At 38.3% G+C, this 18886-nt stretch overlaps 1 protein-coding gene across 1 annotated transcript in view; it reads right to left on the bottom strand.

Moving 5' to 3' along the window:
* The window catches only part of LOC116695372 (inactive N-acetylated-alpha-linked acidic dipeptidase-like protein 2), a 483781-nt gene that overhangs the window by 45869 nt on the left and 419026 nt on the right, over positions 1-18886 (bottom strand). Inside the window, exon 13 of the mRNA XM_032525593.1 lies at positions 14379-14472. Within this exon, the coding sequence (XP_032381484.1) occupies positions 14379-14472 (94 nt within the window). The remainder of the gene's footprint in view (positions 1-14378; positions 14473-18886) is intronic.

An 18886-nucleotide genomic window follows, 5' to 3' on the forward strand; every position in this document is an offset into this window, starting at 1 on the left:
CTCCTTTTTGTTTGTCTTGTCTGAGCTATAGCGAGGTGACTGCATGTTACTCTTTTCTAAGTAATAGTTTACAGAAATGGCCTGGATCTGTGTTTGTAGCTCTCTTTGTCCTGTAGCTCTCATTTTACTGTAGCTGATTTTGGGGTATTATGTATATGACTGGGGAAAGCAAAAATACTGCATTTTTATTTCACGCAGCAGATGCTTTGACATTATAAATGAAGATCCTCTTGGGCACAAAGGCGACCAGAACAGAGATTCGGCTCCTCAAGGCGTTCTTCCTGTGATGCTTGAGTGGTAGATGCACTCTATTACCTTTTTCTGTACAATAAAGTGGAGTTTAATGATTTGTTTTTTCAGATTTCCCGTGTACACAGAGTACTAAATACTTTAAAGGTTCATATTGCTGGCTGTTATGTCCTTGGCCATCACTAATTGGATAGGCATAATTTAACCGCCTTATTATTCAACACTACTTCACTGATTACAAGCAGTGGCATGAGTTTTTCACTGCTTTATATTCATACAAGTACTGTCATTTTCAAAATGCCTATTGAAGTGAAGGTCAGACCATGTTTTTGAGAAACCCGCTTCTTCTACTCATCATATAGCTAGATACATTTCTTGCTCATGCAGACACATTAGGGAATCCATAACTAATGACTTGATGTTGATAAACTTCCATCCAGTTCTCCTTCTAAAATTGTAAACATGTGCTATGTTATTAATAAGTTATAGCACATATATGTTTACAAAATACACTACTCAGTACAAACAAGGCATAGCTTTCTAAGTTACCATGTACCCAATGCATATTGAGGTAAAGCATGTTCTAAATAGGACGTGTTTGTGTTCTCTGTGCTCATGCCCTTAATTTAGTTAAGCAAATGCAAACAGAAATGCAAATCCATATACATGTTATATGCATGAATGCATATTCCAAATGCCTCCATGCAAAACAACCATACTATTAGTTAACACAAATAAAAAAAGCCTCTGCTTTTCAAGTCTACCTTAGTGAAATACTCACACACCATTTTTACTTTTACTAGTTATTGGTCACAGTGATAATTCCTACTTTCCACACTGGCTGTGAAGTGATAACCTCTGTACAAATACACTGTAAAAGATGAGGGACAAAACCCACAGTTCTTATTCCATGCTGAATTCGAAATCTCTGCTTAAGCTATTAGGAGGAGACTGAAGCAGTCATGTGGCAGACTTGTGTAGGTTTATTGGGTAGGTGCTGTGTCCCACTAAAAGACCTCAGCAAGGAGACATCTAGATTTAGATTCATATAAACAACACTTTTTGTTTAACAAACGGTTGAAAGCACACTGAATTGCCATTCTTTTAGCACCATCTAGTTCTGTCAACAAATACAACTAATGCTTCATAAAGCTTCATTTACCAAATTTTATTTTAATTATCATTAACCAAATGGGAATTTAATTAAAGAAAAAAAAGAAAAAAACTATAGACCTACTTGACAGGCTCAAGCTGCTGAAGGGAACTTTTTCAGGATGTGTAGTATCCTGGATCCATGAAACATCCGGCCTTTAAAAATAAAAATCTGCCTGCCTCTATGGGAATTTAACATATGGGTGTACTTACTTATGCTCCCTGTGTTTTGAGGAAGAATATTTATTTATTTATGATACTCAACGTGATTATTCATTCAAAAAGAAAAAGATAGGTGGGATTTTTCCTTGTATTTTAATTAAGGCATTGAGATCAATTTCCAAAAGATGATTATTTATTCCTCCTTTTAGTCAACTTTAGCATGGATGTATCACTCATGCTAAGCACTGTATACCTCATTAAAAATGTGCATCTTACAATAGGATTTTGGTGACATCCAGGTGAAAGAAATAATTAATGCACATGGGCACTCACATTTACTTTGATTTCCTTAGTGTATTGTTGTAATACCCAGCACTGACAATAGCCTGTTCTACTTTTCTTTGGTACTGCTGTTGAGGACCAAAGGAAGGCCTACAGTAAATTAATGGAGATTTATGTCAGATCAGACTAGACCAAAGGCAGTTTTATATGAAAAGAGAAAAGAAGTAAGAATAGTGATTTAAAAAGTTGAACAAACGTTTTTTGGGGGTTTCAATTAGCTCTGGTTGTTTGATCTGAGTCCCCTCCATGACTGCCAGTCATGAATGCTGCAGTGCTTCACACCAGCTGTGAAGAATCCATTAAATATCACTGGTCCTCTGCCGCAGGGTCTGCTAAACCACCCACAGACCAGACACACACCACACACACACACACACACACACACACACACCCACACACACACGTATGCACGCAAGCAAGCAAGCAAGCAAGCAAGCATTTTTACTAATACTTCCACACAGCCATTTCACATCCCCCAAAGAATTCTCACTTTTTGAACAGACCCCAAAAAACACTTACTTCACTACCCACTCATGTGTAGCCTACACATGAAGACATGTGTGGTCACTAACTTAGCCATATCCACACACAGTTTACTGTACTGGCACACTCATGTTGACACCCACTAACATTCTATTCACACAACTTCCACAAATACAGGAAGGAGGCATGAACTGTAACTTTTATCAGTAAATATATGAATGTTTGAATGTCTGCATGTTTATCTGGTCATGCTTTGCCAGCGGGTCTGGCGTGGACTAGTCAGACCAGCATTCTGGGATGGAAGAAAAAGAGTGGTCACCTACCAATTAGAAAGTTGGCGAGTCGATCCCTGGCCCTGCAGTCTATATGTGGAAGTGTCCTTGGTGCTTGGGTAACTGAGGACTATGACTGAACCCCGAATTGCTCCTGATGCTGCGCCATCGGAGTGTATATGTTTGTGAATGTTTATCTGACGCATAGGTGGCACCTTGTCCGGCAGCTGTATGAATGTGCATGAATAGTGATTGGTTCCTGTACTTTGTTAAACCTCTTTGATTAGTCATCAAGACTAGAAAAGCGCTATTTACATTTACACCCATGTTCAAACGTCAAAGTCCTGCTCCCTCTCCTAGCCTCTGTCCTGGTTGTAAAGCACTTCGGGTAAGCTTATGCTGTTTTACATGTTCCACATAAAAAAAATTAACTTGACTTATCCAGCCTCTGATCTATTAGCTTCTGTCCTTATTCTCATCTGTACATCTTGTAGTGTAAAATGTGAGCACCTTGTCATTTAAATACAGAAAAAAACAACCATGTTCTTAGCTTTCAGTTATTACAGCTGCCATGAGGCTTTCATGAGATATGGACAATTAAGACTCTAAGTACTACAATACCCATGAGCCTCAGTCACCCGTGGCTATGGAAAAGAAGCAAATCAAAGCGTCAAAGTCAAAACGCTTTGTCATTCCAGCTAGAAACAAAACACTTAGTTGCTGAAAACTGCTTGTATCAGACTTGACTTAAGTGGTCTCGTGGACTGCTATGCTTCTACATAGATCACACAGCATAGATAATTTCATTCGGGATAAATAAAGTATCTCTATCTATCTATCTAGGTTCTTCGGGCACTTGGAGAAAGCTGTAAACAAAACATTGATGGATTACAACCTCATAAAGTTGGTGAACCTAGCAGAAACCAATACAGTGAGCGGAAAGCAAATGTTCTGTGGAGCAGAGGGAAAATGCACTTGGGGGATACCCAGTCTTGTTGTGGGTTGGGGTTTTTGTTTGGGGTTATTTTCCCGTTTGGCCTTCCCTGTGTTTTCGTCCCGGTTTTCTCCCTAGTCTGGTGTCATAGATTCTGTCTTATGTTTCCCTGTGTGTGTTTGTTATGCTTCTGCTTTATTTTGGTAGTCAGCTTCCTGTCTTGTCTTGTCTTGTCTAACTTCACTTTGTTTGTCTGATTGTCCTGCCCCGCCCTGATATGATTCACCTGATGTGTCACCTGTTCCCCATTACCTCGTTACCTCTTGTATTTAACCTCTGTGTTCCCATTGTCTAGTGCTGCATCATTAGTTTTGTCCACGAGCCCGTTGTGCTACATGTGTCCACGCTCCCGGAGTTTTCCCGTTCCGTCCATTTGTTTTTTGTTTCCTGTGAGTATTCCCCTGGAACCAGCCCTGCTCTGTTTTTTGTTTTGTGGTTTTTTTGTTCCTTGGATTACCTGTTTTTTGGACTTTGCCTTTCCTGTGTTTTCCTTGGACTGTAATAAACACGTGTTTGAGTTCTACCTGCCTGCCCCGCCTCTGCTTTTGGGTCCTCCTCCTATTATGTCCCATAACAATTCTAAGGGTGTGAGTTGTGAAAAAAGCATGGGGGGGAGGGTTTGGTCAAGAACAATAAAACAAAACAAGCAAGAATTAATCCCACTCCTAATACAATGGCTATACAGTAGTGTCACGCGGCCAAAACACTCTCAAGCCGGCGAGAGGAGTGCATTGTGTGGTGAAAGCGTTTGTTCCTCCGGAGTGTTTTAACCACAATCTTTTTCCTAAAAGTCCACTACCACGGCCCCTGAAAGGACTGTCATCTGGTGTTTGACATATGAAATGCAAAGGGAATTTAAAAACATCATAAATAACTAAAAATACCAATATGATGACGGTGTAGTTACAACTTATCCACATGAATGATATGAATATGAATATCTATATGTACATATATATGTATATATACTGTATATATTCAGTATATATATGGATTTGTTTGTCATTTGTTATTTCCATTCGGAAATGAGTTTTGCAGTCTGTAGAGTTACAGCATTTTACTTAGTTTAAATACTTCTATTTTAGGAATATGATGGTCTGTTGGTGAAGTAGCATTGATCATTTTGAGGATGGGGTACATTTTGTTCCCACCGGGGATACAAATAACTGAGCAGAGGAAGGGCTCTGTAGACCAGAAACGGGGAAATCCTACATTTAGGTTTTAGTCAAAGAAAAACTTTGAAATGATAAGTTATAGTTTTGGCTTTTAGAAATAGGGGCTCATACGTTTTTTCTCTAAATCTTTGGCACTTTTGTCTTGGTTAAAATATAAAGTGTTCAAATCTTACTATCTACATGCCAGTTTTTACCCAGCAACCACTGCCATTCACTAACCCACGCAGAATCCTAACACACAGGAATTATTTATCATGCTTCACTATCTGTTGCCACACACGCGCTCACACATCAAAAAGTATTTATTTCACTGTCCTATTACTCCTCCTCTTTTTTCTGTCCATCTGGTGCCTCTCTGTATTTTTAACCAGTGGAGATAAAAGCTCTCTCCCACCTGTTTTCTGGTTGAACAAAAGCGGCATGGTACGAAGCACTGAGGGTATCTACACGTTTCGCAAAGTCAGATTTATAACTTTAAGACGTTTATAATGCCACCTGGAATTAAATTTAATACCACTTTAATAACCACAATAAAGAGCCCCAAAATCTGGCACACGCAGCCTCTTTTTGATTACACACAGCTGATGAAAATAGTAAAACTAAATGTAAGCATAAGGAAAATGACATTTGGAGATGAAGTGTAGGAACGTGATGTCTAATTGTGTATTATAAAGCCGCTGCAACTAAAATAAAGTCTGTTCCATATAGCCACTTCATTTCTAACCCAAGGCCAAAAATGAGATGCAGCAGAACTTTGGTCACTTTCACACCATTTGGTAAAACTACACAATTCAAACCATTTATTTAAAGGAAACAGCTTATTTTCATACCCCTTTCTAATCATGAGAGACTTTGTTGAAAGGTGCAAAAAATAAATAAATGTATTCATCACATCACACAATATTGAAATGTACAGAGTCTTTGGCAATTAGACTCCATCGCTACATAAATACTTTTATAAGGGGTACAGAGGCAAAGAGTATCCCCAGATGGAGTTCTAGACACTGGTGGTGGTGAAAGAGCATTAAGACTGGATGGAAGTGCAGGAGCGGTCTTCCGGAGGGCGACCTAGGTTGCCGTGGTGAAGATGACCAGAGGTGAATGGGGTGGAGGAGGTTAACACAATTTGCCCAAAATAACAACTGACGGCAGCAGAGAGAAGAACAGATTCAAAGCAGGGATGCTATGATGTGATTGGCTCTTGGAATTCATTGCCAATCTTGATTGGTTAAACTGAAAAGTGAACGCCACCGAATCCGCTGATCAGTTTAGGAAAGAGAGAAAGTTGAATGAAGTCTTCCAGAAAGAATTTACACTGCTTCTCATTAGTTCAAAAAACTACAAAAAGTAAGCACTGTAATTTGTAAGCATTTTTTTTTTTGCTATATTCACTACGTTGACAGTTGCCGGATAAGAACGTGGCTGGCCGTTAAAACACAGGACGTTCAAGCCAGAGAGTGGGGTTTGCTTTTCACCCAGGAAATGTGTGCTCCTCTTTTTTCCTATTCTTAACTGGTTGTTTTGGTACATAATCTCAACTTTCATGGCGGCATAAAGCTCAAATTGTGGGGACCAAACTTAACCGCAATGTTCGCCGAATCGATCGGCAGCTGGCGGTGCTCTGTACCCAGCTCAAAGTCACCTACTCAAAGTCAGCTCAAAGTCACCTACTTTTGGATAGTTGAACAACCAACTACCACTGATACAACAGAGCACCATGCGGAGAACAATGCGCAGCACCATGCGCAGCACCATGTGAAGCGTCAGCGAATGCTAAATACATCTACTAACTGCTGCTGATGCGACCGAGCTGTGACGGAGCTCTGTAGCCATCGTCACAAACCTCTGTAGCGCTTAAACAGCTAGCAACTGCCGCTCGGTGTCATGAAGCTCATAGCCAGCCGGCGTCACTAATTTCGTAGGATATCATACGTTTCGGTGTGCATACGTGTTCGTACATGATCATACAGACTTGTTCATGAGTGTACTTTGAAAGAAAGCATAATCCTTACCTTTAAAGGTGTGTTAACATGGGACACTGGCAAAGTCTAAGTGCATTTACACAATGATGTTTGAATGAAAAGAACAATAGATGACAGTCCCAAAGAAAGGAGAGGGATAGATTATAAATCTTACAGCTAGCACCTTGAGCTACCATAACAGCCAGATACGTAACGTTTACCAACCAAAAACATGTAAATTAGAGAATGACATTTTTGGCATCTGCAAAATAATATAGTGCAGATGCAATGTACATACAACTATTTAATTGACTAAAGAAAAAAAGGTATAATTCTAATAATAAAACTTGTGGTAGATGTAATTTGTGCAAAGGGTTTTTACTGCTTGTGTGTCAGCCAAGTGACAGACTAGCATTTTTATAATACTCTTTAAAAGATTGCAATTACTAATGATTAATTCGCTACGTTGTTATGGCTAGCATCTTGAGACACACTGCCAGTGAGGTACCTAAAGTTCACCAATCAAACACATAATCTGGCATCAGCGTTTGGTCATAAAGTGAACTTTTTCAATAGTTAATAAGCTAAATGTATATGTCAGCACGTTGTCATGGAGCCACCGTCATGGATGTAGACCTTCTGTTATAGTTTCGGTTTTTATTCTGTTTCTTTATTTTTTTTCCTGTTATTTCTCCGTGTTTCCTCCCTGGTCTTGTGTCGCAAACTGCACGATCTGTTCCACAGTAGCGGTCTGCTGTTAGCTTCCACCGGAAAGCTAACAGCTAACAGCTAATTCGGCTAACCGCTAGCTGACAGCTTGATTCAGCCTAAGATAATGTTACTCAAACTTAACAGTGGGAAAAGCAGGCTACAGCTAAATTAATACTTTACAGTAATAATAAAGACAAGTATTGAGTGATTGTATTATAAATGAGCACAAGTAAAGTAGAACTGACGTAACAGCTGTTATATATTTTAACAATTATTTTAAGTTTTGAGGGTCTTTAACATGCTGTCTCAGCTAGTAGTTAGCTGAATTAGCTGTTAGCTAAACTAAGGTTAGCTTTCCGGTGGAGGCGAACAGATTTTTTTAACTGTCTAAGGAAACAGATTGTGCAGTGTCGTAAAGCCGCGTTCATCATGATATCATCTGTGCATGCGCGAACATATTGCACATGCGCAGAACGGATCGTGCAGGCAGGACGGATCGTGTACCGACAGTTCCACTTGAGTGTCTGTATGTTCTGTTTCCTGTTTTATTTTGAAGTCTGGTCCCCTTCTCGTCCTGTCTCTAGTTTTACTTCTTGTCTGTCTGAATGTCCTGCCTCGCCCTGATGTATCACTTGTTTCTCGTCACCTCGGTTCCTCTTGTATTAAACCTCTGTGTTCCCTTTGTCTCTTGTCAGATGGTCTTGTACCTTTGTGTAGCGCTATGGATCTTTCTGACAGAGCTTTCCATGTTTGTTCCCGTTCCCGTGGCCTGTGTATCCCCTTTTTGTCTTGTCATTTTCCCTGGACCCTTTTTGGATTTTTGTATGTGGCTGTTTCATTTTTGCTCCCTGTGTTTTCCTTGGACTTTGGCCTAACAAACTAACAAGCTAACTAAACTAACATACCTGCAGATGTTTTGAGGTTGGAGATCGCCATTTGCAACGTCAATAGCATTTTGACCGCTTGCAAACAGTTTTTGTATTGCCTGGTTATGTTTGAACCCTTGTCCGATTTTTGTATGAAATTTACTACTTTTTTTATTTTTATTTTTTATCATCCGTAGCCATAGTGGCAGCTCTCAGACAGCTTCCTTTTGTCAGTTTCCCTGGACCATTTTTGGATTTTTGTATGTGGCTGTTTCATTTTTGCTCCCTGTGTTTTCCTTGGACTTTGGCCTTAATAAAATCCTTGTTTACCTGTATTACCTGTAAATTTAATATTGATTTTGGGATTCAAAAACAATGTTCGATTCATAACAAGATTCACAGTATGTAAATGTAGTTACTTTTTGTATGTATCCATGTAATGTTCATATCCAGATTATTCATGTGGATTTGTTTATTAACATCCTGTTATGATGTGAACTGTGCGTGTGATGTCTGTAAGCTAATGGGACCTTGAATTTCCCTTTGGGGATCAATAAAGTATCATGTGATTGCAGTAGACCTACAATAAAAAAAATACATAATATATAATATGAATTTCTTTTTTGGAATTTGTAGGATTTTTTTGGGAATTTTAGGACTCGCTTATGAATCGGTAGAGCTTGAAACGCGATTTAAAAAAACAAACAAATCTGGAATATATAATTATACAATCAACTAACAAGCTAACTAAACTAACATACCTGCAGATGTTTTGAGGTTGGAGATCGCCATTTGCAACGTCAATAGCATTTTGACCGCTGGCAAACAGTTTGTGTGTTGACTGGTTATGTTTGAACCCTTGTCCGATTTTTGTATGAAATGTACTACTATTTCTTTTTTTTTTTGATCATCCGTAGCCATAGTGGCAGCTCTCAGACAGCTTGAGAGGAAATGTCAGACTGGAAACACTGCAAAATTCAAAAAGGAGAACCCATCGAAAGCATCAGAACGTCATTCCTCCAACCCAGACTGTTTGAAAGGGCTTTTTTTTTAATTTTTTGTAATAGGACAAAGGACTTCCAGACCACTGAATGCACATGTCCTGTTACAGAATTCAGATTTTTAATGTTTGACGTAATTTTTCTAATTTTGTATTAAGTCTTTTTTTTTACTGTATGTTGACACTTGTAAAAGAGATTTGGAATCACAAAGGGACTATTTCCTTGGTAAATAAAATAAAAAAAATTATAAAACTTGAATGACGGACTGTGGTTAGAAATGGCAAAAGAAGACACTACACATGAAAAACATGTGCAGCAACACATAAGATTATGAACATATAGCCTAGCTTTTTACAGAAAATATTCAGATGTAACCCCCCCATGTAACTGTGAATATCTCACAATATCACACATTTTTTTCCCCATAACTGTTTCAGATTATGGATACCTTTCTTTTATAATAAATACCTAATGTCGGTAGCTGTAACTAGTTAATCCCTGCCAGTAATTTAGATAATTATGAGACAAATACAAACGGAAACGTTAAGTAATTCTGTATTGTTTTAAATCATATTGGTAACTAAGGGTATAATTCTTTTATCATTTCTTTGATAAAGCCTTTTGGCTTTGACTTGTAGCACAGTTTTTCATCTCACCGCAATTGGGCAAAGTTGCCAAGAAGAATCTTTTATACCTTTAAAGTGAAGCTTGAATTGAATAGATAGAAGGGGCAGACATAGGGGTGCAATGAGGGACAAAGTGATGAAACAGAGGCTAAAAGCATGTGTCATCTCTCTCTCTCGGGTCATAATCTGTCAATTGTACTCAGACGGGGAAGCATTAGCACTCAATCTAGGGACGGTCCTTACATGCTTAGGCATAGCCTATGAACCCGTGCCACTGAAAGATTGCCTCACTGGTACAATGAATGAGACTTAAAGTTGGAGCTACAGAACCGGTGATGGAGCGTCTTCATCTTTTTCAATCTCTGATCTTGTTTTGTAGATGATTGATAGGCTACATAGATTTTTTTTCAACCCAAGCATGAAAAATTCATTCTGTGCAGTGTGCATTTTCTTAGTGTAAATCCACAACTAATGTGGCCCCAGAGCAAGTCAAATACTGTATTGATTATTCGTCATAAGAGATTCCGAAATTTCACTCTGATATGGTATAACAAAAAGTAATGTAACTTTAAGCTTATTCTGCAAGGGAAGACGGCATGAATGCCAAATGTATTAAAGCCTTTGTTGTGCATCCTCTTTCATAGGTCATCTTAATATTCAAGGACAGAGTTTTTGCACACTCTGAGACTGTGACTGAATAAGCTGTTTTTTGTTCAGAAGGCCTGAGAGGTTGTACAGCATGTTAACTCCTGAATATTTGGCAATGTAAATTTATCCAGCATTCATTTCAGACCTTGACTAAAGTGCTTCCTTCTTACTATTGAAGTTGCACACTGATAAATATGTTAATCGTAGCTCATACACAGAGGAACAATTTCTTATATTTAACATGTGCCTGTATTGTCAGTCTATGTATGTCTAGCTTAAAGGTTAACTACCATTTTTTTCAACCTGGACCCTATTTTCCTATGTTTTTGTGCCTGAGTAACTGATGGGAGCAACAATCTTTGACATTGGTCCAGTATTAGTCACTTTCGCAGCAGTCGGCAGCAGAAAAACAAGCTACAATGCAAGTTCATTGAGCAATTGTGCAGCTTATAATAACATTCACAAAACAGCTCTTTTGCCACTGACAGGCTAGATTAATATTCTTAGTCTCTGACAACATCATGGAAAAGATTTCTAAGGAGGTTGACCTTACTGTTTAAAGAGTAACATTTTTGTTTATTTTTTAACATAAAAACATCCGCAAAATTGCATTTGCTGAAGCCACCAGATTCCATGTAAATAAACAATCATTTTAGCATCGCAAGTTACACTTCATTCAAAGTCGACAGAAACAAAATAAAACTAGAAAAAGCTGTTTGGGTCATCTTTCCACTTTTCCAACCATCACAACTCTAGTTTGGGTTAAAGTAAACACAGTTTATCGATTTACATGTGAAAATACGTTGGCTTTATACACGCTAAAGCATTGTTTTTTTTTAAATGGAGTGTGGTGGGTTTAACCCAACCTCAGTGCTGTTAAAGAAAACAGAAAGGTCCTAAAACTTTAAAATTGATTTAATAAGTCGTTCTAACTATGTATCATTACTACCACATGTCTGATATTTATGATAGATGTGGTGGTGTCAGCCCATTTGACCACCTCAAAAATGAGCATGTGTGTTTGCGACTTGGTATAAAAAATGACTTTTGACTTGTATTTACTAAAGCCACCAATAGCAACTGGAAGTTAAGCGACTAAATTGGAAATGGCCTGGCAGCACAACTTAAATAGAGGATAGTTAATTAATGTTAGATCCTGGTGATGAGCCAGAATATTTAAATGGTTATACATCCATCTGTGTAGCCTATACCTATGTAAAATTACAATATGGACACCTGCAAAATAATATAGTGCAGAATCAAAGTAGATAAAGTAATTTATACGTGATATAATGAAATGTGGTTGATGTGATTTTTGTAAAGGTTTTCTGTGAATAAACTGGCATTCATACAATACTCTGTAAAAGATTTCAACTTCTACTAACCATTAAATAGAAGGTCTTTGAAAGGTCTGATGTTACAGTAGAATAAGAGAAAATGAACACTTCATTTTAATTTTTACAAAAGAAATCAAGGTCACCGTGTTGTGAAATCATGAGAGGAGAGATCGATAAGTTCAGCTAAACACACGAACCAGCCCTAAATCATTCTTCTGGGAGAGAGTCTGGGGAAAAGACTTTGCGTGTGTAGTGTGTGTGTGTGTGTGTGGTGTATGTGTGCGTTCATGTAAAAACAGTATACAAAAGTGTTTTTTGCCTGCCAGCAAGTTATGTGCACACTTGTGGGATCCCTTGTTTGTGTGCATAGCATGTCATTTAGCGTTTCGCGTGTGCGTGTTCATGTTTGTTGCAGAGGGTTTTAGGGATTGATGCTCAAGCTGGCTGGCTCGACAGTGGGCATGAGTTATGCCTCTGCATAAAAGTCCAAAACAGCCACACACACGCACACACACACACACACGGTGCATACTGCAGTGTTCTGTAAAGAATCCAAGACTCATTTTGTTGGCACAGTGCAGAATCAAATATCACTTTCAAAAAACAAATTATTGACAAGTTTTCTGTGCAGTGAGGGATTTTTAGCAACATTATGGGTGCATTCACTTTTGGTTTTGCCTCATATAAAGAGGAAACTACAGTTATTTACGATTGCTATGACAATTTTTTCAATACTTTTAACAATTTTCATAAACTCTTAACGCAGCAGCACACCGACAACACACAACTGGCAAAATTTTATGTTCAAAATCACACATTGTAAACTAAACTCCAACGCTAATTTTCAAAACACAATAATACACTAAGTCTATCAAAACACTGCAAACCTGTCCCAAAATCAAAGAATTCTTCCAAAACACTAACACAGGAACATTTAGTCAGTAATAGCTCAATGTCATAAAAACTAATATCAGATGGAATTACAGAAACTGCATTATTGTATATGTGTCAGGTCTGCTTCTTATACAATAGATAATAGTATATTGTATTGATCTTAGATTATGCGTTGCACTGCAGTTTCTCTTGAAGCCTCTACATTTTTGTTTTGGTGGGTTTAGTAAGTGCTGCGTTTTCTTTCCTTCGCAGCAGAAATTCAATACAAAAATGAATGAGCCATCTCAGAGTATCTTTATAGAATGTGTCACTTCCCGATGTTAGTCGAGTGCAGATTTGAGTTGCCCCTAAGTAGCCTGTATAAGCTAATTAGATGTATGTGAATTCATTTATCCAGTCTCCTACACACGTTGTCCTACAGCAGGGGTGGGCAATTCATTTCCCCAAGGGGCCACATGAGAAACAGAGACTGTTATGGAGGGCTGGAACAATAGACTCAACTCAGTTCTGCTCAATATTAATTTTATGTCAGATGTTATGTTCTCAGACTTTTTTCTCTGGGCAGAGTTCACCGAACACTTTAATAAGCTCCCCTTTTGAAAATGCCTTACTGTTTTTGGTGATTTGGGGGATATCACAAAGTTGGTCTTGACGCTTGGTATAAAAGCCTTGTTGCGTTTGGAGTTTAAGTAGCAAAGCTTCAGACGTCCATGCTCGCTCTGCATCAGTCAAGTTTGATTATTCTGCCTGTTTAGTATTGTAGTGGCGATTCAAATTCTAATCCTTTAACACAGCGATCTGTTCTCCACAAACTAAGCACACTGCTTTACCTTTGACTTCAGTAAATAACTACTTAAAAGTCCATATTTGGTTAAAAACTCAAAACTCTGTATTGACCTTTCTTTCTTTCCCATGAGCTGACATTTTTGAGGTGATAGCAGCTCATTCACGTCTCCCGTATGTTCTCTACATTCACCACTGTCTCTGACTATCCGGCCATTCCATTTTTTTCATACATCACAGTCACACAAATCTGATCTGATTTCACTCAAAATTCTTATCCAACATTTGACTTACAAATGAAATATAACACTGCTTTCTGTTTAAAATAAGGCTGTGTGCAATTTCTTAACCATAATACTATTGTTCAATCAACTTTTAAGGCTGCACACATACTACACCGCACCATCCTTACTTCAGCAGTAAAACCATGTTCATCATAGTGCGTTATGCAAACCTAGGTTCAGATACTATATTTAAATCCATTCAACTGCAAATTGTTAACTAGTTTTGTTCGTTACCTTGGAAATTTTAAAGGATTATTAGCAGATGTGTTTGAGGAATCATGTAACCTGTAATAACTTTTAATAGCTCTTTGTCAATTTTTGTTGTTTGCTTGTTGTTATACTGCTCAAGAGTAGGTAAGACTAGCTTATTAAATAAATAAATAACACTGCACATTATCATCACCATCCTCACTAACATTTTAATATCTTCAGCATTACCTTTGAGTTTGTTTTGGACATCCAGGGCAATGTCCAGAGGGTAGAATGGCAGCACAGGATCATTGACCAGGCGGAGAATGGCTTCTGCTGTCATCTGTAGAAAACAGCCACAAGATTTGAATTAAGTTCAGTTTTTTTAGTTTTTCTCCTCTGCTGCATTCATGTATCACGTCATTCCATGGGCACAGAACAGAAAGTGTAATTAAGTTGTCTGTATGATACGTTTTATGATGAACTACGGAGGAAATGTGCAGGTAAACAGTACGCAGGGCTTCATGAATTTCAAAGATTTTTCCAGCGACCCATGTTCTAAGATAAGTAACACCCGTAGATGATTTAATTAAATTTAATTATAAGACCTGCATGCCTATAAATTAACTTGTCACCACAACAGCATCATCATATCCCTATCAGCATGTCCCTAAAGCTGCATATCCGGGCTCCAAAACTAAAAGGTAAGAGTTGAGTATAAAAGTTAATTCCTGACCTCAGACAAAATACCCTTGACTGAAGCATCTTTTCCCAAAAATGTCAGTGATGACAACTGAGCAAACTCAAATGATAAAGAAAGAGAGAGAGAGACAGTGGGGGAAAGCTCCAGGAAAAGGCTAGTTAGTAGGCCAGGGTCAGTATGTATAAAACTTAAGAAATGGTATTAATAGGTATATTTAAAGATCTTGATGCACCAACATTTTACTTTGAGCTGCTTGATAATGACTTTAATTTTGTCCGACTAAAAGTCAACACAATGGAACGGATTGATTCATTTAGACTCTCACCCCTTTACTGAAAACCCCGCTCAACAGAAAAATCCATTTTTGTATTTGATTTTTGTGCTTTTTAGACGGCAATCTTTCTCACGCTTTTAAATCTGCTTTGACTTTTTCTTCTGTTACTTTTTTTTGACATGCATTGAATTTGCAAAGCAATTAAAAGAATATTCTGTCTATTAGCTTTCGCACAGTTGAATGTTTTTCTCCCTTTCCTCACTCTTCAACCCTTTGTTTTTACCATAGACCAGTAAAAATCTATTGATTGTCAGCATTCATGTTTTTTTGATTCATGTTTTTGCAACTCATCCCTTTACAAGTTTGTTGTTTTTACGCTTGTAGGGACTTTGGGCATTGTTGTGTTGACATCAACGCTGTACAAATAGGCAAAATTTTAACTGCTACTCAGTTGTTTTTCTTCTTGAGTGGTATCTTCTCCTTCAAGGAAGCAACCCATCTTCAGCAGCAACATGGACTGACAGCCATTTTCTAAATAAATGTGAACCTGTTTACCACAATAACAATAATAAGACAGCATGTCCATTCATATGCTTACACTTCTGCTGTGTGTTTTCAACACCTCCCAGTTTGAGCTTTTAGATTCGGATTGGTGTTTAGGAAGAAGCAGCAATTCATTCGGTCAATTCCTGCTGTGTCTCCTGTTGGATTTAGGATCGGACTTTGAAATACACACCATTGTGTTCCAGATTTTGAATCGAAAATCTCTGTCCACGTAACATTTTTCTTTTCATACTGATTCAACAGCTTACATGTTATGGGGAGAATAAATAACTGGGACACATTCGGCTGCTGTGTGAGCAGACACTTATGGATTTCCTTACTTGTGCTGGCACCCCATACTGAGATGCATTGTCCAAATCACAGAGTGTCTGTCTGGCTCTGCTCTCACAGTGAAGGGTCTGTCATCTTGATGCAAACAGTGCCACTGATGTGGCCACTCTCTTAGCAGGTAGACGACTTGGCATAGCGTCAGCTTTGCATTTTTATCTGAGTTATAACATCACTGCAGCTTGTTGTTCTAACCAACTACTCTGCTGGGATTATTGATGTATTGATTGCTCTATTTCACACTTAGACTATATCAATCTCACAGGAAATAAACCCCATCGCTGTACTGCAAGAATATTGTATTTCTCAGTGCCACACTATAATTGGAATAACCTTTATCAGCCAAGGACATAACATGCATGATTTACCCTGAGCTCCATTCATTTCCACACTACAAAGATTCAGCGTGAATGTAGAGTTTCTTCTTCTGCACTTCTATTTCTATTTGTTGTACTGTTTTTCTTTAATCAAATTGTCATTGTTTGTTTTATCATTTTTTTGCCTTTACTGAACAGATAGGAAACAAGGAGACAAAGAAAGTGCTACACCATGCTGTAAAGTGGTATAACATGCTATAAAGTGACAGCATTGCACTTCATTAGTGTACCTTGCTACCAATGACTATAGCTATACTGTAATATTAATCAATAAATAATGAATTAATAATATTACTTCAGTTCCAACAGACAGAATGGGGAAGGATTTAGTGGGATGGTTATTCTCTGCCTAATTAACTTGCCATAGTCGAGCAAATAAAGAAAAAAGAAAAAAAGGTTTTAACAGAGAAGTGCTGGTCCTGTTGCTAACCAACGGCAGTTATCAGATGTCAGTAAACCGCTGCCATGGGGAAAGCTAAGTCAGAAATGCCCAATGTCAAAAGCTTGAAGCTTATTAGCAGTTTCCTGTTTTATCCTCCTCTTACCATACACAAAAAATATCTTATGCTGTATTTTGTTTATCTTTTTTAATATCTTGTATGCATTATGTAAAGAACAAGGAATTCCTCTTGTGTCTAAAATGTGCTAAACTTGCCTACAGTAGGGCCTTTTGCTCCATAACCAAAGAAAGGAAGAGAAGTAAAGGTCAGTTGTGCAATACTTCTGTTTGTGTGTGTGTGTGTGTGTGTGTGTGCGTGGTGGCATGCGTGTGTGCCTGTGTGTGGCTGTATGGACTTTTATGTGTGTGCGTGTGTGTTCCAGCTGACCTGATTCATCCCTGGTCAGCGAGCCTCAAGTTTGTCTCTAGTTGAGCAGACTCTTGGATGATAACCTTAGCACCCAGTTCATCCACTCAGTGGCACACATCATGCACACGCACACACCTACAGACACACACACACACACACACACACACACACACACACACACCACACACACACACACAATCGAGGCCCTCAGGTTGAAAGTGTTGGACGTCAGCCTGACCAAGGCTGGACTGAGAGTGAAAGGCAGACTGCCAGCAGCCTCACTACAGGGTCAGGTGAGGGAAAAAGACACAGCACTCACTCAGGCATCTCGCGTTCACAGATGTGGCTTGCAAACATAAATATATCATTTCCAGATAAATTTGTAATATCTCGGTGTAATTACTGCAAATAATTGAAGCCATGGTGGAGATGGCAGAGGGCCTCTGCCTTACACCAGCAGCCCTCACGTCTATTATGTGAGCTAATGTATTTGCCCTTTCATGAAGATTTCTAACTGATTTCTAATCTTCTAGTCACAAGGTGTTTGGTAGTACTGAGTAGTCTGTATAGTATAGAGATGCCAAGGGAGAACTAATTCTGGTTTGGTGCTTATCAAGTCCAACAGTGCCAATATGTAGCAATGTATTTTTCCTGGTTTCCTTGGTTGAGGTCAAATCTATGATCCACATCGATATTTACTATGTATTTGATTGTACTCTTTAATTTTATAAAGGTGCTCTAATCAGTATTTTGAAATGAAATGGCTTAATGCAATATGAATCTAACAGAGACAAGTAAAAAGCTAAAAGAGAGTAGTATAACATTTGCTAGATGGCAAGAAGCAAGACTGAATGCTACTGTTGCTCCATGTTTGCTGGACGTGTTAAAATGCAACTCGCTAACATTTTTATTTGAAGGGGTGTGCATAAGACGGACATGGCACTATTATAATCATAACATGACGCCAGTCATAAACATGAAGGAGTCTTTATGAATGTTTATGACTGTTGTCATTAGGTGCCGCTAAAGGATGACTCTTTTAAAGCTAAGTTAGCATTGTTTGAGAACTCTGTTATGACAAATTGGCATTAACCTAGACATAAATATGTCATAGCAGGCCAAATCAAACGTAAAAGTATATGTGATGTGTATATATATATATATATATATATATATATATATATATATATATATTATATATATATGATATATATGTGACATGAATAATTAAAGTGAAACAATCTGAACTTTTCATAAAGATGTCATAAAGTTTGATTACACTGACAAATGCTTTTATAATGGATAAGTAGGGTTGAACCATTTGGACTTGTCATTAGGGTTGTTATAAATGTTGTAAGTTAAGATGACAGTGAACATAGTGCTGAGGTGATTTACGGAGTTTTAGATTAATAGCTTTAGGCTAATTGTTGCTAAAGTAACAGCTGTAACTGCAGCTAACTGTGATTAGCTGCCATTACAGTAGTTGGCTGTACGTTCAGCTGTACAGCTGTCCTATTTGCTGATTGAGCCCTTTGGTGCCAGGAGCCAAACCTGGAAAGCAACCATCTCAGTATGTATTCCCTGTCTTCAAAATAGCCTCCTCTGTCAGTCTTGGAGGCTGTAGTCGATTGCGGTCCATTGACTTTGGCTGTGATCACTGGGAGGACCCAGTCACGGCAGAACCAGCCAAACCGCTAGCATGG

Source organism: Etheostoma spectabile, chromosome 9, assembly GCF_008692095.1.
Source record: "Etheostoma spectabile isolate EspeVRDwgs_2016 chromosome 9, UIUC_Espe_1.0, whole genome shotgun sequence".
Taxonomy (NCBI): domain Eukaryota; kingdom Metazoa; phylum Chordata; class Actinopteri; order Perciformes; family Percidae; genus Etheostoma; species Etheostoma spectabile.